The sequence below is a fragment of the Columba livia genome, chromosome 2, assembly GCF_036013475.1.
Source record: "Columba livia isolate bColLiv1 breed racing homer chromosome 2, bColLiv1.pat.W.v2, whole genome shotgun sequence".
In the NCBI taxonomy this organism is placed as follows: Eukaryota; Metazoa; Chordata; class Aves; order Columbiformes; family Columbidae; genus Columba; species Columba livia.
The window spans coordinates 102,236,336-102,257,416 of NC_088603.1; the positions used below are offsets into that span (position 1 = coordinate 102,236,336).

Below are 21,081 nucleotides of genomic sequence, written 5' to 3' on the forward strand. Positions count from 1 at the left end.
ATAAGTTGAAAAGTAGTAAATACACTATTGAAATAACTGGATTTAAAATACCTCACATGGGAAATGTCTAAGAACAATTTAGGAAGGAAAGATTTAATCAAATAGCTTCTATGATGAAGATGAAATTCCACACTGACAAGATTGTATCAATGTATAGTAAAAAGAATAATCCAAACTTAACAGACATCTTGTTATATTTTAGGGGAAAAATCAATCTGGAAAAAAAAAAAAAGTTTAACAGAATTTCTTACAACATTGATACGTTCTGCTTCTTCTCTAGCCATAATCAACAGTTTGGATTGTACCAGGGTATTTTAAAACCCATGATGATAGCAGCCTTATTAGTAAATAATTTGATGAGAACCATGCATATTGTACAATGTTTTCAAATCTGATCTCCTCCTGTCTATTTCCATCTACCTAAAAAGATTCCATCTACCTAAAAATCTACCTTTTTAGGTAGATTCCATCTGATGAAATTTAGGTAGATTCCATCTACCTAAAAAGAATGTATGAAAAATGTGACAAAAATAAACACACTTTGAGTAGCTCTGGATGCTGTCAAATACCAAGTACCAAGCTAGAGGAACTGTTGATATGATCTGTAAAAGCGTTCCCACATTATTATTTCTCCTTTGTCTCCTTTGTATGTCTCAGTTCAGCATACCAGGACTGTATAGGCCATACTGACAATTGTGTGATGCAAGTTTAAATACATGTACGAATCACCAGGTTCCTTCCTGCTTGCTTAGAATCATAGAATGTTCTGAGTTGGAAGGGACCCACAAGGATCATCAAGTCCAACTCCTGTCCCTCCATATGACAACCCCACAGTTCACACCATGTTTCTGAGGGCATCGTCCAGGTTCTTCTTGAACACTGTTAGGCTTGGGCTGTGACTGCCTCCCTGGGGAGCCTGTTCCAGTGCTCCACCACCCCCTGGGTGAAGAACCTTTTCCTAACGTCTAACTTAAACTTCCCCCGGCACATCTTCCTGCCATTCCCTCAGATTCTGTCATTGGTTGCCAAAGAGAAGACATCAGCACCTATCCCTCCTCATCCCCTTGAGAGGAAGCTGTAGACCATGATGAGGTCTCCCCTCTTCTCCAGGCTGAACAAACCAAGTGACTTTAGCTGCTCCTCATACGGCTTCCCTTCCAAACCCTTCACCAACTTCACAGCCCCCTTCTGGACACTCTCCAGTAGCTTAATATCTTTTTTATCCTGTGGTGCCCAGAACTGCACACAGCGCTCCAGGTGAGACCGCACCAGTGCAGAACAGAGAGGGACAATCACCTCCCTCGCCCAGCTGGCAATGCTGTGCTTGATGCACCCCAGGACGTGCTTGGCCCTCTTGGCTGCCAGGACACACTGTTGGCTCGTGTTCAACTTGCTGTCGACCAGAACTCCCAGATCCCTCTCCGCAGAGCTGCTCTCCAGCATCTCGTCCCCCAGTCTGTATGTACGGCCCAGGTTGCCGTGTCCCAGGTGCAAAATCTGGCACTTGCCCTTGATGAACTTCATGTGGTTTGTGATTGCCCGGTTCTTCAATTTGACCAGATCACTCTGCAAGACCTCTCTGTCCTTGAGAGTAGCAACAGCTCCTCTCAACTTTGTGTCATCATCAAACTTACTTAGTATTCCCTCAAGTCCTGAGTCTAAGTCATTTAAGAAGACATTGAAGAGTGCTGACTTTAGAGATGGATCCCTGTGGAACCCTGCTAATGACTGGCCACCAGCCCAACATAAGCCCATTTACTAGAATCCTTTGTGTTCAGGCCCGTCAGCCAATTGCTCACCCACTGTATTGTGTGTTTATCCAGCTGTATGCTGTATGACGGATACTGTGAGAGACAGTAACAAAGGCTTTGCTGAAATCCAAAAAGATCACATTGACAGGCTTCCCTTGGTCAAATAGGTGGGTAACCTGATCATAGAACAAAATTAAGTTTGTTAAGCAGGACTTTCCCTTCATGAGCCCGTGCTGACTGGAACCATAGACTGCGTTGTTGTTCAGATATTTTTCAATAACTCCCAGGACAATCTTCTTCATGATTTTGCCAGATACAGAATTGAGGCTGCTTGCTTTCACTCCTTCATTTTTTGCTATCAAACACAATCTAGGGTAAATTCTGATGGCTTCCCTCAAGCACAATTTCTACTGATTTTAGTGGACTTGAGTAAGGACTCCAGCAGGCAGTGTATTGTAATAAAATTGAATTCCATCTCATGATACAATTTTTTCCCCCACATTGTTGCTCATCTAAAATGTATGCAAGCCTTTTATCATTTCATACTTTGGTGAGGTAAAGGAGCTGGCAAAAATTGCCATGATTATAGACTCTGAGTTTCTAAAAGAGAAGAGGATTTCTGACTGCAGAGGCTTCTATCCTAGCAGTCAAAGGCATATTCAGTTCAAACAGCTAGAAGTTTCTTTTTATTTTATTTTCCTTTTTTTTTTTTTTAAATTTTTTTTTTTTCTATTGTAGTATTAATGATATTTAACTACTGGAACAACTAGAAATTTTAAAGTCCAGATTGGATGCCTTTATAAAAGAAATCCTTTGGGTCATCCAGAAGTCATGGACTCAGTATAAAAAATTATTATGCTATAGAGGAGCTTCTGATGAATCCCATCTGCCTTTCAAAATGCATTGAGAATTTTTTTCTTTCTTTTCTTTCTTTTTATTTTTTTTCCCCTCCCAGTCTTATTTTATATGTAGAAAATGTAGGAAATAGATGAGTGTACACATTAAATTCCCTGTTGGGCTCAAATTCACCCTTGTTTTGCATATTCATGACTCTAACCTGGCAAAATTCACAGCTGCCTGAAACAACTGCAGTAGTGGCAGCATTAGGCTTTGCCAGACTGCAGAAAATTTGGCATCTATGCTGCAAAGGGAAATTTGCACAGGAGAGTTTGTAGGAGTAAGGGCTTTTATTTGTGTCAAAAATATTTGAAGACTGATATAGTCATACTGTACACAAGATTTCTTAAGAATTGTTTTGGAAATCCTGCAAGTAACTTACTTATAAGATTTTATCCATTCTTCAGTTTTAGTAATTAAATTCTTATTTATAAATATAGGTATGGACTAGAGCTGCTTTACAGAGATATGAAATACATCTTCCATTTTATATGTTTGTGGACATTTAGAGCTTTCTTTCTTGAAGGTCTTAGGTATTTTCACTAGAGATTATTAAATTCTTTAATCCTAGATATTTCACAAATGTTACAAAATGGTCATGTATCACTGTATGAAAAAACCGTGCTCGAAATCCTTTTGTATTTCATAGTGATTTTTGTGTTCTAAAAGTTTTCATCAAAACCAAGTAAGAATCCTCCTCTAAAAGGAGGCTTTAGGTGACTTTCTTATCAATAATAGCTGGACAACAAGAAAGATCAAGGATTATTGAAAACTATTAGTACTGTAGCAGCTCAGATAGATGGGGTAGCTGTTGAGTTCAATGTCTCATTTCCACGTATCTGGTAAATTGAAACAGAATTTTTGCTTAAGTTCAGCTATTAGTTACACAGACTTAGAGACTGATCAGAATTAAAACCTTAGTTGTGAGGTTTTGCTGCAACTGTTCTTCTACCACAAGTTGGAGCCCAATGGCTTTTTTCACTGAATGTAAAATCTTAACACAGCATTTATGTAAGATAATTAGATGAAAAATATGACAAGACATGCAAGCATTATGTAGTCTTTCCATGTTATTAAATTTTTTTTGAAGAAAGATAATTGAAAGCTAAGTATGGAAGATATTTAAGATTTGAAGCAAAATCATTTTATGAGACAGCTTCAATGGACTTCATTTGGACTTGACAATGACTTTTCCTGACATTGTAGCCACAGAAAAAGTTTGGAAGACATGAATGGTCTTTACCTATGAATAAAGATACCAGAAATGAACACTCCATCTCTCCTTTTGTGATTAGATTGCCAGATTCCAACTCGGTTTGGAATAATTTAATATTCTAGGCTTTTTGTTTGTTTGGTTTCCTGTTACTATACATACATTATGATTAGTCATTGTTCTGGTCTTGTTCTCACTTTATTTCTGTATGTTTTACTGTGATCACATTTGCACACACTTTGTTGCAAAAGCTGTGGCACAAGACATGTATTTATATAATGCCTGCTTGTTTTAGCTCGTGTTGGGCAAAGAAACCCTTTGCTAAAGGCAGAGTGTAAATCTAGAACAATAACTTCTTGTCTAAAAAAAAATTAAAGTTGTGAGCTTGAATTGTGTGCTTTCGTTCCTTATGGTCATTTCCTGGATGACTTAAATAGCTTTGTTTCTTAGGTAGATTATTGCAAACAAATATTTAATCTTTAAATATTGTACAAGATGAAGCACAGAGATGCATTTAAAAGCATGTGATGAAAAAGTGCATGGATGCATATATAGCACCCATTCCTCCCTTTGCCCAATCTTTTGTGATACCCACAGTCCTTACAGTTACAGAAACACAATATGTTGCTTTCCTCAGAAGAATTAAGAGAAAGGCCCTTGTCCTGTTTGATCTAGCTTGCAGAACAGGCTGGGACACAAGGCAGTACCTATAGTAATACCTAAAACAGGTCAGGAAATGTTCACAGACCTTAATGCTGATACCCACAATCACACATGTATAGATTAACTCCTTTCACCTTCCCAGTCAAGAGTACAGATACAAACTGCTTGCTGTGAATGGTCCTTCACTGATATCAGCCTAAGAATGGGTTTTAGCAGTTCTGACTGTCATGGCCAAAATGATGCCAGGAGGTGATTTTAACATTTAAGGAGTGTGAATGACAGTGGTCCAACCTCAAAATTTGTTCCCCAGCCTTGTTTTATTTAGCAGTGGAGAAACAGTGTTAATTAACAGTCAATGCTCCATTCTTAAAGTGGAGCAACCTCTACATATGGGAACTTTGAGGGAAAGCAGAAACTCTTGAGCACTCTTTGAGCGGATGTGATTCTTTCTGATCCCCCAGCAACAGCTGAGCTTTGCTAGGAAAAGCCTCATCTTGACTGTATTGAAAAATAAATAAAAGCAGAGAAAAGTAAACCATGGTCATATTCTGATCAAAAAATTAGTTTGCAATGTGAAATTCAGAGAGCTACATGGAGGTTATGGAAATTGTGTTTTCACCGAGTCAATACATCTCATGTGCAACTCTGTAGACCTAAGTGTCTTTTACCCACAAAGACTCATTTAATATTATACTGAGGTTATAACTGGGCTCCTTTTCAACACCAAAAATCATATCAAATGACTGCTATAACTCATGCCTGTTTTTATCCTATATTACATGAGTCTTGGATTCAAAGATCGGTTAAGTGTTTGACTACAGGCCAGCACTTGTAAGCCTGCTCTTGTTATGAAATAGAGTACTGAAGATCTAACACAGGAAGTTTATTAAAGGACAAAAATGTTACATTAGTGACATAAGCCATTTTTGAAGCAGGTACCTCTTTGTCATTGTGGAAATCAGAGCAGCCATGCACTGTGGTATGATGCTGTCACACTACCAGAATTCATCTTCATATCTAGTTTGCAACATCATAACATATAAAGCTTCAGGTAGGATAATAGCATAGTATTTGAATAGTGCATATACAGAATTTTTAAGGTTGCCTAAAACGTAGTCAGGATGGAGTTTCTGACACCTGACCCTGCAGTCTCTATGTAAATGATGAGTAGTTCCCAACAAATCTCCTTACATGGAATGAGAGCATACAAAATAAAATTCAAGATCGAAAGGTGCTGATTTCTCTCTCTTGTCCTGCTGTTGCTTAGTTAAATTTAAATCAATATATGTTACAAATATTTGAAGCCAAGGGCAGAAACCTCTGAATAAAATTAATTAATGATGTTTTCCAATTATTTAGTCTTTAAGACTTTTAGATCTGAAATCTTTTAGATTTAATCTTTTAGATCTGAAAGATCTACTTTGGTCTTCAGACCTCATCCAGCCTAGCATTAGTAAGCTCTTATTTAGATGCTTTATTATCTGATTTTAATTTTGTAATTTTTTCACACTTTCAAAGTAGTTTCATTTCCATTGACCGGTGCAGTTATATATAAAGTTTAAGGTTTTGACTTTGCTACTGAATTTGTACGTGCACAAAGATCACAAATTTCCTGTAAATTGGTATAATTAAGAACAAGCCAATAGTAAGTACTTCACTAATTGTGAATGTCTTCAGTTTGAGAACAGTAGATAAGCTTTCTTTTTGATGTTAAATTAAATATTTCAATAAATATCCATCACTCAATTATATTAATATTGAAAGCAAAGCTATTAAATAAGCTTTCTTCTCAAATAATGTGTTTTATAAACCGCTTCAGTGCTTTTTATAAAATGATACTGTATTTATTCACATGAAATAGTTCCAAATGGGATCTGACTGTGCTTTTATGTAAAGATTATAAGATGTACCTATTGCCTTATTTAATTTTAAATAGTCTCCCTTCTTATGTGAATAATAAGCTCATCCCAAAAGTTTTATTTTACAACATTCCAAAATACAAAATCTAGGTTGTCATTACAGTGATAGTATTCCTATTATTTGTGAGGAAAGAAATGGAAGGATATTGACTGCTGGAGTGTCAGCAGTTTCCATGCTAAGCTTATGCACTGGGCTTGAAGTTTGATCCTGCATGTTTTCATGTGAAAGGAATGGTAACTCAGGCACAGCTCATAGCAATTTCAACACTTCAAATACGTGTAAAGTGTAGGCCAGGATCCTATGAGAGGCACAGCAGACAGTGGCAGAACATACCCTTGTCTTCGTGGGAGGCTTTGTCAGCAAAAGGTTGTATCGCACCACGGTCTAGACACTGAAGGCATACATTTTTTGCTATGGACAGAATTCAGTGTAGGAACAGCGCACCTTGGGGATGCTGTATAAGAAAAATCTGTAGACAAAACTATTTTTTTTCTCCTTTGAAGAAAATACTATTGTTCAATGAGTAACTATTTTGTTTTATGCAGGATATGCCAGGGAATATTTGTTTTAGAGATCATTCTGACTGCCATTAACCTTAATATCTATGAATAAATGTGTTTTTATGTCTAATCAAGTGATCGCTATAAAGTTTCTTCAGGGTTTTCAGTAGAATATTATTTTCTTTTTAGTTAGATGTTAATTTTTCTTCATGCTTATCCAGTTTCTTAAGTGTGAATTCACTACACTTGCCCTTATGTTTTAAATGAGATTATAAGTAATTCTGAGTATAAGCAATTACATTCAAACTTGTCATTGGCTGCAATACATATAGGAACAAAATTTGTCTTTCTTATTGTAGTACAGTTCTGATCAGCTTTTTCTTCATCTTTGTAAGCATTAGCTAAAAACATTATTCTGATTAACATTCACCTCTCCCCTTGCTAAATATGAGATAACATTGTTTTCCAGATACATAAGTTTCTTAGAAATATTTTATGTTTGAACCCATTGTTCTCAACATTAATTTTCAAACAAGTTTTTATGTAAAATGTTAAGATGCATACAAAATTGATATATTTGCTTTTCTACAATTTTGTTTTAGGCTTGAAGGGTCTTGGATTAGAAAATAATAAGAAAATTTTCTTTTCATCTCTAGCTGCCCCTAGACAATGCATTGAATTACACTTTGATGAAAAATATTCCATAGAGCCTTCTTGGGAATGTAAATTTGATCATATTGAAGTACGAGATGGACCTTTTGGCTTTTCCCCAATCATTGGACGTTTCTGTGGACAGCAAAATCCACCTATGATAAAATCCAGTGGCAGATTCCTATGGATTAAATTTTTTGCTGATGGCGAGCTGGAATCTATCGGGTTTTCTGCTCGGTATAATTTTACACCTGGTGAGTACAAACCATCACACTTTTTCATAGAAAAAGCTTGGCACAGTAACTTCGTTGACGATGTATAATTGTGCAGTTGAATGATATCTTTAAATGGGACTATGTTTATTATCAAGGAAATTTTTACGTTAACAGATGATAGAAAAATTATAGAAGGCATATATATCTCTTGCATAACAAATAAGGATTATTCAAGGAAGAAATTCTCAATACAATTTTGTCCAAGATGCACGTGTTCAGCCTCTGTAGTTTTTAAGACAATTGTTTCCAATCAAATTCTATTACAGAAAACCATTCAAAATGTTTCATGGGAAGTTACGTGTTTTATGCTTGATTGTTACAACGTGCAGCTTTTCTTTCAAAATGATCATTGATAAAGTATTCTAATATAAATATACAGTTATCTCAGAAAATTCCATCATTGTTTTTCCACTTCACCAATCATTTCCCTAGCTGAGGAGTGGAATAGTTCTCCCTTCTCAATAAAGCAAACTATTACACATATTGCCAGAGGAAGTGTGAGGTTCAAATAGTGTAATCTATTAAATATTTTTTCTAAAAATTATGTAAATGTTAATTGTAATGGTACAACTATTCCTTGTCACTTTTTAAATTTAATTCATTAAAGTAAAGCAAAATTCATAGTCATACTTTCCATTAATTGCCCTCCTCTCCCCACTTATTAACAACAGATTGCTGATTTTAAATTTCATTTTTGGCTGCAGCTACAATATACTGCACTGCACTGCTGGATTTGACGTAGTTCTGTACCTTCTTATGTATTGAGTGATGAGTCATACCTTAATATAGCTCACTCTAAAGCACTGTAATTATTATGTAATTTTGTCAATTATGCCACTATTGTTTCAGCTAAATTGTTGTATTAGGTGGACAATATTCTTTATAATATCTGCTAAAATTAACAGGCCCCAAATTCTCTTTGCTTAATTATTCCAGTATCATCACAGAAGATAGGAATGTTCCTCTATGTGGTCTTCTTTCTTTGATGCAAGGAAAATAGTTATAAAATTACTCAGCATAGTTCAATTTTAAGTTAAAGATGCTGTCTTCCACAGGGTAAATGTATTTAGGAGGTTCAAATGGCAACAGAACACAGAATTCCTGTAGTAAATAGCATGATAGTCAGATATATGTATCCATTTTAAGTGCAAAGAAAATAGATGAAATTTTATTATATCCACACATACTTGTGTCTGAAAAGTGAGTTTAATTTGTGTCTCTCATTTAACATGTCTCTGTGGGCTTATGCCATTTTCCTTTCCACCTCTGCCAAAAGTTCTTTGTTTTAGATTTCATGTCCATCTTGCTTCAAAGGGTTATGTATTATGGCTGAAAAGATGTCCATAGCACAATCTGCAGTTTGTTCTGTCTAAAAAACTCAAGTGAAAAACAGTTTCATGGACCATATTTTATCCTCATTCCTTTTTTACTGATGTAAGGTGCATTTCTGCACAGAGATCAATATTGGTGAATTGCTCTAGTATTTTTTTTCCTTTTTTCTCTGTATAGATTTCAGTAGAAAACTCTGCATATGATAGAGGGTTTTGAGGAATATTGGCCAAAATGAGAATATGATTAAACTGACAAGTGCAAAACAGCACTGCTGCTTCCTTGATCACCAGTAACAGGAAGCAGTTCTCATTCTGCATGATTACTTGACCAGTCCTTTACTACATAGGCATGGATAAGACTTGACATTTTCAGATCTGTTTTCCAAATGTATAGAGTGGGAGGGGTCACTGTCAACTCATCAGAAAGAGTGATGGCTTTCAAGAGTGTATTAAGAGTAGCATAGAGAGGAATTGCCTCCAGAAATTATCATCTAAATCATCTAGATCCATCTTTGGTAGTGACAACTTATGCAATTAAATTATGAAGAAAGGAGAGATCAGAAGAAAAATTTCAGCTAACCTCTCTTTAAAGAACATCAAGAAAATCACCCAAAGCAAAGAATCATTTGGAAACTATTGCTGTCTAGAGCAGCTGAGTACTTAGGGGAGAGGCAGTGTGTTGCCTCCATCTCACTGGGCGCAACCAGCACACTCTGCCTAACTGCAGCCTGCGTTGAAGGCTTTCTTCATCCCAGTGACAAGCACAACAGAGATATTTCTTTAGCACCAGTGATCTTTGATGTTCCCCATCTGTGTGGTACCCCTGAACTGTTCCTCAGCTGCCACTTTTGCATTCAATATCTTGACAGAGGCTCTGGTTTTGCTGATAAAGACAGGAAACGTGATGTTGAATATGTGGGTGTGTGGCAAGATTTTCTAAAAAAGTGAGTAAATTTGGCTAAATTGAAGATTTATTATTATTTGAATGGTACCTGGAGATGCAGGGAAAGAAATTATTTGCTGTGTCTTCAGGGTGTACAAAAACAGCCAACTGGATGAAGTTGAAAAAAGATCAATTAGGATATCAGGAAAAATGTTCTGATTAAGATCTATTAATCTGTGCTAATGTAAAGAGCCCTGTCACCTGGGGCATTTTAAAACTAGCTCGGATCAAGTCCTAAAGAAAAGGAATTATATAGAACAGTCCTGAGGAATAGACTAATATTTTGCAATTACTAAAGCTTTTCTGTTCAATAATTCCTTTGAGTCCTGGGTACTGAGATGGTTGGAACTCCATCCACTGATGAAAATGTCCAGTGGGGTCTCAGCAGTCTCTCAACAGGCTGGGAGGCTGGGGTTTCAGGCATCTTGAAACAAACATAATTCTCTTGCCATAAATTCTGTTCCATTTAAATAGATTTTTTTTTTTTTTTTTCCAGAGAGCTATTCATTACTCTATCAGAAGAAACAACTTTAATGACAAATCCAGAAATACACACAAAGTCAACACAAACACACTAAGTGCTAAAAACACAGAAAATTTTGCAAAAAAGTTCTTTATTAAGAGGATAATTTAGGCTTTCACTTTATTAATTATAGAGTTAAGCAATATGTAGTTGGTAGAAGCTGTACATATAGTATAAGAATCAACTATTTTAAATGTCAAAACTCTGGGTTAAAGGAAGAAGTTGTCTTTTTCTTTTATATTATTACATCTGAATACCAGTAAGAACCAGATGCAATTTGGATGTAAAGTAAATTTTCAACAATTTTCAACCATGAAAGAGCAAAAAAAGCCCATATTTACTCTTTTTGTGTTATTTTATTTATTTTTCTATCATTAAATACTGATTAACTGTCATCATTTCTAAATGGAACTATCTGAACCTATGAAACATTTATAAATGTATACAAACTTTTTTTTTTCTTTTCCCCCCAAATCTCATGTATAAAAGAAATAACATCAGACTACAGTATTTTCAGATTGCTCTGGTTCATTGTTGATGCAAATATGATTGGCTAGAGAAAGACACAGAAGACAAGTCACACTATCATTCTTGCTTGCTCTTGTTTTGTCATTCTTTGGGCCTTTGAAAGGCCTACACCTGTAATCGCATTTCTCACCTCTGGGTCATTGGACTCAACCGGTTACCCTTATTTTTCGTAAAAAGTTATGTTTCAAGAGCATTTTCTGAAATAGTGTTGAATCATGGTTTTCTGTAGAAAAAATCAAGTATAATTATTCACGACAGGCATTCTTTAAAATGAGTCAATTTTTCTGTGTACACAAGGATTCAGAGAGAGGATAGGTTTATTTGACCTTTCTTACTCTGCTAGAATAATCAGATTTCTGTTTATCCTGGTCTCTGATTTTGCAGGACAGTGGCTTAAGATAGCACATCATTACTTTATGTTCCTTCACTTAGTAGAAGCCATCTGTGTTTTTATTTAGCCTCATTAATATAAAGGTCAGTCAGTAATGTTTTCTGTTCAACTGCCTGATAACGGGAAAAGAAAAAAGTGGACTGTAAAACACTGTATAGTCAGAACAAAGGTACTTTTACATCACCATTGCAGTGATATAAGTAGCTGTAGAAAATCAGAGTAATAGAATAATGACATCATAAATCTTGAGGAGAAACAAACAAGCAAACAAACAACAAAACCAAAATGCCCCCAAAACAAACCAAATTCTTCCTGATTGGGTATTTTCTGTATTTTAGGATTAATTAAAAATGAATTGTGAATTTATTAAATATGATCACTGTTTTCAAGAACTTAGTACCGTTCAACTTAGTGTCATTTACAGACTTGCTGAGGGTACACTCAGTCCCACTGTCCATGTCATTGATGAAGATATTAAGCAGTACTCGTCCCAGTACAGAGCCCTGATGGACACCACTCTATCTGGATATCGACCCATTGGCCACTATCCTCTGGGTGCGACCATCCAACCGATTCCTCATCCAACAAGCAGTTCACCCATCAAATCCATATCTATCCCATTTAGAGAGAAGGATGTTGTGGGGGATCATGTCAAAGGCCTTACATAAGTCTAGATAGATGATGTCCATTGTTCTTCCCTATTTCACTGATGTAGTCACTTCATCATAAAAGGCCACTAGGCTGATCAGGCAACCAACTTGTAATCCATCTAAGTCTTTTGAGAAACAATAAGCAACTCAGAGCCATGTAACTTTGAATGAGTCGATCTTTTTCCTTTGGGATAAGAGTTGGTTTGGAATTAGAAGAAATTACTCATCATGACTCTTCTTTAGTCAGAACCTTCTGGCTTTTTTTTTTTTTTTTTTTTTTTGGTTTGTGTATGTGTATGTATTTACCTTGCTTATTGATATTTCTAGCCCTCAATACTTCACATTTTTATCAGCAGCTTCCTTGAATTATGAACTTTTAGTGTGTTCATGCAAGTGCACAAGAGTCAGGCACTACATTTCTGACCCTGTGAATGACAATGAATTTCACTGTAATAACCAGGATGTTGCATTTGTGTGTTACATTGAAAATAATAATCAGCTACATAAATATTGTCCTTTCAAGGGAACTGAATTTGCTTTGTTCTTTCCTATAGATTTCATTAACTTACATAAATGCAGGATTAGACCCAGAGTATTTCACTACCATAAATATGAGAATGTAATGGGATAATGTATTGCTTTAAACTTCAAGTGCAAAATAATTCCTTGTGTGGAGCAAACGGGTATCTAAAAGATCTCACAGGATGCTTAGGTCCCATATTACTTGTTGTTATTGCATATTTATGTTTTTCTTGCTACATTACCCAAAAGACAACTGCAGAACTTCCTGTTTTAGAAATCCTTGCATGCTGTGAGTATCTTACTCCCAATAGAAAGTAGCTGAACACTTAAGTTCCTACTGTGTTGAGCTTTGCTGTGAGAATAAAAGCAATAGAAGATAAGGTATATTTTGAAGTTTCTAATGCTGGAAGAAAGAAGAAACCCTATTGCATGGTTTGATAAGAGCTGCATTAGCTAGGGACATTAGAGTTGCATTTGTATTGACTGTGTCTGAACACTGGTGCGAACGGGCTTTCCAAGTTACATAGTCTTGTCTCACACACTAGGTCTGCAAGCAGCAAGTTTCCAACTCATGCCACAGATGTTTAAATTCCTAACCCTCTGTTGATGGATCTTAAAAGACTTTCAGAGTTAATTTTGTTTGTGTATTTTTTTCTTCAGTGATTGTTATGGAAGATTGTTCCAGAATCCAAATTATTAGGAACGTTCTTGTGATTTCTTACCTAAAATTACTCATAGCCAACTTATGTTTTTCCTTCTTATACCAACATCACTTTTTAGCTTTGAAACTCTTTGTCATGTTATGAGCTTAGATATGGCAGTCATCTCCTTTTTTAAGATGCCAGTTTGCTTGTCTACACAAGCCAAATTCTGGTATTCCCCTTTTATGCCACAGGATTTTGTTCCCCATGCCATTGTTGCCATCCCACCTTAATCCAAGAACTTCTCTCTTTCTGTTTCACAACAAGTTGAATACAGTCTTCTAGATGAGGTTTACTAAGATATTGTACTGCGGAAAAGGTACAAATTATTCTTTTCTACCTCTACAAAAAACAACTATCTTGATATGTAGGTGATCTCACAAATAAAGGTGATTATGGTGTTGCACCGCTAAATATTATTAACAGAGGAACCACATTTCTCTGACAAAAAGTAGATATTTTCAGAAGCACCTGAGAGCAACTTCTAACAAGCTTAGATGTGCATTCAAACATAACACTAGAAAATCAGCCTTTTTAGATTAAGCTACAGTTTTACATCACTATTGTCACAATTCTCAAAATAGCTCATGTTATTACTTAATACAGAACAATTAAAACTAAATATTAGAGGCAGGAGAGGATTTTCCTTAAATATGGTCATTTTCTTATGCACTTTCCCCTGAGGAGACACTTTTGGCTTTAGGCAAATACTGTACTGAATTAGCTTAACCTTAGGTTTGATACAAACTGATCAACCTTTGCTTTGAACACTTGCAAAATGTGGAAATAACCAGTGAGCCCTGGCATTTGTTTTCCCTGTTAATTCTTGATTTTTCTACAAAGTTTGTGAAGCACTTAGAAGTGACAGAGCAGGAAGATAACATGGAATTTGTACTGAGCAGAAAGACTGGATAATCTCCTTCCACAGGTTTTTGGAAATGACTTGTTTACAATGAGAATTTTCACTACTAATATACATACTGAGAATAACACCTCCAAAACCTATTGTTAAGTATCTTAGTAGTTCTCATTCAAACATTTAAACACCTATTACTTGAGGGAAAAAATGAGAAACTTTGTGCCTCATATGTAATGAATAAGGAGTTTCTGAATACTCTTCAAAGTTGTTCCAGTTCTTTTGACTTCCTTATCTGGCAGATTTTCTAATAGCTCTTACTGGGATGCCCTTCTGGCTGATTGTGTTGTGGCCTCATCCTGGCAACACTATTGTCTATAATAGTTCCTTTTAGTGACCTTGACAATGTGGATGTCTGCAGAGATTCTGCTGACATAGAAGCAATTCTTTACTTATCTATTCTTTAAGCCATTGAATAGTTACCTTTATGTATTTTATCTACAGATTTCAGATGAGTTATGGGTATGGCAAATAAATTTTGACAATCATGTCAGTGTCTTTATCTAATCAACATGACAGTGACCCTTCTGTTAGACAGAGAAATTATTTTTTATTCTAGGCACAGAGTTGTAAGTATTCTGACTAGCTATCCTTATAGAAAATTATGCTTTTACATTAGATACAAACCCATGCTTATATAATTTGTTTTCAGTCACTCATATTTGTTAATTTGGTATTTGCGTAGGTTCAAGTAACTGTGTTGATTTTGTTGTTATTGTCTGCTTGTTTAATGAAATATCTCTCAATTCTAACAGCAATAAGAGACAATCTTTATTGACATATTTCATTTCCTTAACATATTTTTTACTCTTTGAATAGTGTTTCTAGCTAATTCTCAAAAGAAATGCACACAAACCCGTTTTAGAAAGCTCCCAGTTCTTTGCAACTAATAAAAAGAGTTCTTACCCAAAAATTAGTAGCTCTGATTCTGCACACTGCAGTCTTTGGAAAAGTCAGTCATGTTTCTGTTTCTAGAACTGAATTTTTGCAGTATGCAGTAGTTAGCAAACGAGTAAACATGACAAATTCAAAATATATTCTCTCTCAGACTTTTTCGTGTATACTCATCAACGGTTTATTATAGGTTAATTTTCTTATGGTAATATTTATATTTTTTGTAAATAAGTCAATCCAGAGAGTTTCTTTTTCTTACCAGTACTGAGGCAAATGTTATTGAATATTGTTTTGTATATTTGTAGTTGCAGTAGGTGTATATTTTCACCTTAATGTACCTTTTGTCATATTGATGGCTATGAGCAATGTTGATTTATTTACTGTCTGTTGAGAAATGCAGACTATGTAATTCTTTCATCTCACAGAATCACAGCATTTTAGGGATTGGAAGGGACCTCAAAAGGTCATCTAGTCCAATCCTCCTGCTGGAGCAGGAACACTTAGATGAGGCTACACAGGAACGTGTCCCAGTGGATTTTGAATGTCTCCAGAGTAGGAGACTCCACCACCCCCCTGGGCAGCCTGTTCCAGTGTTCTGTTACTCTTACTGAGAAGAAGTTTCTTCTCAAATTTAAATGGAACCTCTTGTGTTCCAATTTGAACCCATTACCCCTTGTCCTGTCATTGGCTGTCACCAAGAAGAGCCTGGCTCCATCCTCGTGACACTCACCCTTTACATATTTGTAAACATTAATGAGGTCACCCCTCAGGCTCCTCTTCTCCAAGCTAGAGAGCCCCAGCTCCCTCAGCCTTTCCTCACAAGGGAGATGCTCCACTCCCTTACTCATCTTTGTTTCCCTGCGCTGGACTCTCTCCAGCAGTTCCCTGTCCTTCTTGAACATCTCAGATTTAACATTTGAGTTCCTTTGGTGCTCAGGTCCAAAAGAAAGATCATGCTTCCTTCAACATTGAGAGAAATTCTGTCCTAACTTGTGTGCAAATGAACTTTTAGCTGGCCCATTAGAGTATCTATCCCTTTGATCTGTCTTCTCTTTCACTCATTATGGGATATCAAAGACCCTGCAATCTTTAATATCATGCTACTCTCATGTGGTAGAGAAATGCCTTTATATAATGCCTTTACCTTACACATACACTAAATAATTATGAACAAACCTCATCTCAGTAACCTTAACTGATATTACGTATACAATAAATGCAAATATGTTATCCTAAAAATGATCATGACAAATTGAGGAAGTGAGCAGTTGAATTTTTAAAATCCAATTTTAAAAGAATCAAAACTTTAAAATATGAAAATCTGTAATGAAGGGGTAGATAATCATAATAAAGGGTTTATACAAGAGTGAACTGCATGTTGTAAGCATTGTTTAATGTTTGTGAATGCTGAGTAAGGTTTTGTTTTGTTTTTTTTTCCTTATGATATTAACTCACGTTATACAGAGATATTCCTTTAAAATCTCATAAGTAGCAGAAAAAAAAACAAACTAAAATTCAGCCACCAAATACAAGATGCCACAGGTGTCTGATATCCTTATTTAAGTTCCAGAATTTGCTAGAGTCCTGTGGTCTGTTTCTGTAGTGTCAAATAATGTAATTTCCACTGTGCCTTTTAGGTGTTTTATTAGATAGCTTTGGAAAAAAAAAAAAAAAAAAAAAGTCACATAGTTTTCATTCCTGCAAGTCTTTTAAGTCATCTTTACATGCAGAATGCCACTAACATGGCTAATGTTTTTCTTTTTTTTTTTGGGGGGGGGAAAGCTAGTAAGTCGTTTTTGTTCAATTTATATTCAATTTGTAGATATTTTCAAGTTGTATATGTTTTTTACTGTGGCAAGTCCAAATGCTGGGTGTATTTATTTATTTATTTATTTTCTGCAAAACCCGTTCATCTAACTAAGGCCTTCAGGCCAAATAAGAATAACAGCTACTATAATTTAACAGAGTAATCCATCAAAAATCTCTGAAATTACTTTCTGATATGCCCAAGGATAATTCCAAAGAACAGTTGCTTAAGCTTACTATTCTCAAATACTGCCCTGACAAGCTACTAAATCTAGTCCCAATTTAGCAAAGAATTTCAGGAAACCTACATTTAAACATGTGCTTAAATCTGGGCAATCTCTAGGCTTCAGTACTTACTGAAAAGTAAGTACCTTTAAAGACTGTCCTCTACTTTTTCATCTATTGAAATAAGCCAAAACGAAATATTTGTTTATTTGGATAACTGAACTACTATTTCTTCAACTCTTTTCATGAATGGAAAATGAGTTTTCTACCTTTACACAGATTATGAGGTAGAGGTATATCAATTCAGTGTTTGTCTATTTGATGAATACAATAGTTAAGTAGGCCCAACTTACTAACTCTCATTATCCACTGGTTTTTGTATTCTGTTCAGTAAGTTGAGTTTTTCTTTGAGTTTGAACATTACAGTTAATGATTTGTCTGTCTTCCTGTGCTATTCTTCCTCTAGATGTCATTGTTCTTTGGAATTGTTTGAAATGAAATTATTTTCTGCATGTAAAAATGTACAAATTAAAACAGGCTTAGAACTGAATTCATTCAGATAAGTTTTTTGCTCGACTCATTTTACAAGTAGTAAACCTGATTGATAAACTGAAGTCATACTAGTTCTGAAAACATTTGCAATGAGTACTGGCTCCACTCCTTGGATGTTGCATTTTAAACATGAAACAAAGTTTCCAGTACATTTTTACTACATTCCCTCTACTAAAACTTAGGGCGGTGCATCCATTGCCTAATGGGCTTTTTAAAATAAGAATGGAGACATACTTAAGGATAACTTTTTGAAAGGAACAGTTATTTATTAATAAGAAAATAGGACTGTGATTTTTTTTTTTTTTTGGTCATGTATTCTTTTCTAAGGAAAGCCGAGATGATTTTTAGTATCTTACTCTTTTTGCAAAATCTCATCTCACCACTCTAGCTGATTTTGGAATTCAGGAGAAGTCAGGACCAAGGAGCGGTTAGTTGTCTTTTTATTGCATGCCATTCCAATAATGAAGAAGCTCAGAACTCTTAAGCCTGAGCTAGCTCAGTGACAAATCTTCCAAAGAATGGTGTTTGTCTTCCACACTGTATGTCGCTGGCAGCTATGACTATTTATTACTGGTATATTTACACTTTACTCAATCATTTATTCAGCAATCTGCAGACATTTAAGAATGTCTACATTCTCTGTTAATTTATTTTCTTAATTTAGTACCAAGCATAAAGACATTTAGATGTTGATAAATCTGTTGAAATAAGCAACCATTTAAGCAAAATCACTGGACTGAGGAAGATTCAAATTTAAGAAGTTTATTTTCTTTGTGGACCTGCCACTTTGTTATCTTTCAATTACATTTTTCATATTTGTATTTCCTGCCTTTTCCCTTTAGCAAAACAAACAAAACAAGCAAAACAAGCAAACAAAAAAACCCAAAGCAAACTCACCCAAACTTGATTGTTTGCTAGAAATTGTATTCTTTTAGTAAAAATGTGATATTTTAATTTTATTACTAATTTTATTACTATAGAGAAATGTTCAAAACTACTTTCAAAACTTACATTTATAATTACTAAATAAAGATTGCAGAATTCCTTAACCCCCCCTTGTCTTCCTAAAGTTTTAGTGTTTTTTCCTCAAGTGGTTTTGCTGCAGTCCAGTATTTGTTTAACTAGTATAATCTGATACATAAAAGCATTATCTGTAACTTCATACAATACAGAAATGATTTCAGCTAAACAGGGCAAATTCTTCTCTCATTTAAGAATGAGACTTCTACTCATAGCAATAAAATTGCATTCCCTATCAAACAGGTTTGGTTTAGTCTTGTATTTTGGTGAGCCATGATATTTCCAACCAGATTTAAAAGCATTTTGCAATTACATGAACATAAAATCTAATTGAGAACCTTTCATTAAAAATATGCAAGTTATTCATAACCGAATCAGGTAACTTTACTGTTAAAAAAATTACTTCTGTCCTTAGAGTGCAGTTCTCAAGACAGATATTTTTTGTTTCTTATTAAAAATGTATGATATAATAAATATTAGAAATATTCAAGTACACAAATAACTTTTGAAACAGGGAGATCTAGTGCTCTCAAATTATTCTTGCTCTGAAGACTCTTCTCAATTACCCCAAGGCACATTATATACAGGATCACAGCATAGTCTGCAATTCACTAGGTAAATTAGTGTCTGGAATTAGTGTTTCTTCAAATAGAGTTGTAAAGGAAAATTTAACTTCAGTCAGACAAAATGTTTTGGTCTGTGTTACACAGTCTAAAATGGATTTCTAATATTTATTTTCTTAGTGTTCAGGGTGATGAAATCCAAACAATTCAGAATGCTATTGAAATTAATAAATTAATTGCAAAATTGTGAAAAGAAATAGGCGAATTCTTTTGATCAACATTTGAAAAGTATTTGTTCAGAGATCATCACACATTAGAGATGCAGAAAAGTTATTTGAATACTTTCATTTCAAAACACTACAACTAATATCCAGCATTTTGTGTTAAGATTACTTGAGTCATCAGTAAGATGATGGGAACAGAAGTGATAAATATTTTCTGAGAATTCAGATTAAAATAAACTGATGTCTCTGGCACATCCATTATCAAAATTTTGTACTAGCATGACAGAAGCAGGCAGCATGAAATGTGTTATTCTAGTCACATATCAGTCCCCTAGATGACACTGAGAAGCCAAAAGATGTTGTGTAACAGGACTTACAAACATCATTTGCCAGATGTTATCTGATAGTTGAAGCTCAAGAGACAATGTTATCAAATCTGCTGGTTGCAGTATGTGGGTTAATAAAAGATTGTATGATACCACTTCTTTTCTCTTGATTTTTGTTTTGTTTTGGTTTGTTTTTTTTTCTTTCCTTTCTTTCCTGTAGCTCATTTCTCAACTCCATATGAAAAACAATATTAAAAGAGAATGCAGAAAATTTTTATTAAAAAGGTTTTGTTCTTTGATGCTGATTTCATTATATGGATTAAGCAGTTGGTTATTAGCTGTTACTAACTACAAAGTCTATGCTGAAATTATATAGAATAAGTTTGTTGGGTTTGTTTGTCTGTTTTTAAATAAAATATTCCTTATTGACTCAGCAGCTTAAAATCAGATTTAGATAATTCGAATCTCCGTAATTATATGTGCTGAAGAATCATATGTAGCATTAATATAGTTGTATTTCAGAATATTGCATATCAGTCATATTCCAATATACATATAGATCAATGGTTTATCAAGTGCTTTTAAATGAAAGGTTTTATTTATCTTTGATTATTTTCTTTATCACTAGAGCTTTAAATGTGTCTTTCAAACCACACTAGGAAGAACCCTGCTCTTTGTCAGTCAAAAACTTGGTCTGGTCAAATGAAATTTAGTTATTGCCTGCTTGTTGGATAAACAGCTGACCCATACTTAAAAATCTGGAGTACTGTGACTGACCACCATGTTTGACCTGCTTCTGCTGCTGCAGGTGAAAACTGTCCTGATACCTCATTTCTTCTAAATATTATGACAACAATGGAAGAACTGGACAACCTAATCAGTACCCACTTTGCTGTTCTTTTCACAGTCTCTTCAGCCAGTTAATGGCAATATTGAATATTTTATAAAGTAGACATAAGGACTTCTGAACACTGTCTTTCCGAAGTGTGATTCAATGAATCACAATGTTTTTTTCAGGGTCAATGGGATGCAAAAGACCAGATTTCATTCTCTGCATGAGGCTGAACAAATCAGTCAGAGTAGCACTCAATAAATC

The 21,081-nt window shown here is 34.9% G+C and overlaps 1 protein-coding gene across 7 annotated transcripts in view; it reads left to right on the forward strand.

The window, feature by feature from the left end:
• The window catches only part of NETO1 (neuropilin and tolloid like 1), a 71,972-nt gene that overhangs the window by 8,406 nt on the left and 42,485 nt on the right, over window positions 1-21,081 (forward strand). For 6 of the 7 annotated variants that reach the window (XR_010470410.1, XM_065053027.1, XM_021291413.2 and 3 more), the window contains one exon: window positions 7,601-7,849. The exons of the other annotated variant lie outside the window; for it this stretch is intronic. Coding sequence is in view for 5 of the 6 variants with exons in the window: in XM_065053027.1 (XP_064909099.1) it covers window positions 7,601-7,849 (249 nt within the window). In the remaining variant the exon portion in view is untranslated. The remainder of the gene's footprint in view (window positions 1-7,600; window positions 7,850-21,081) is intronic. 7 annotated transcript variants of the gene reach the window in all.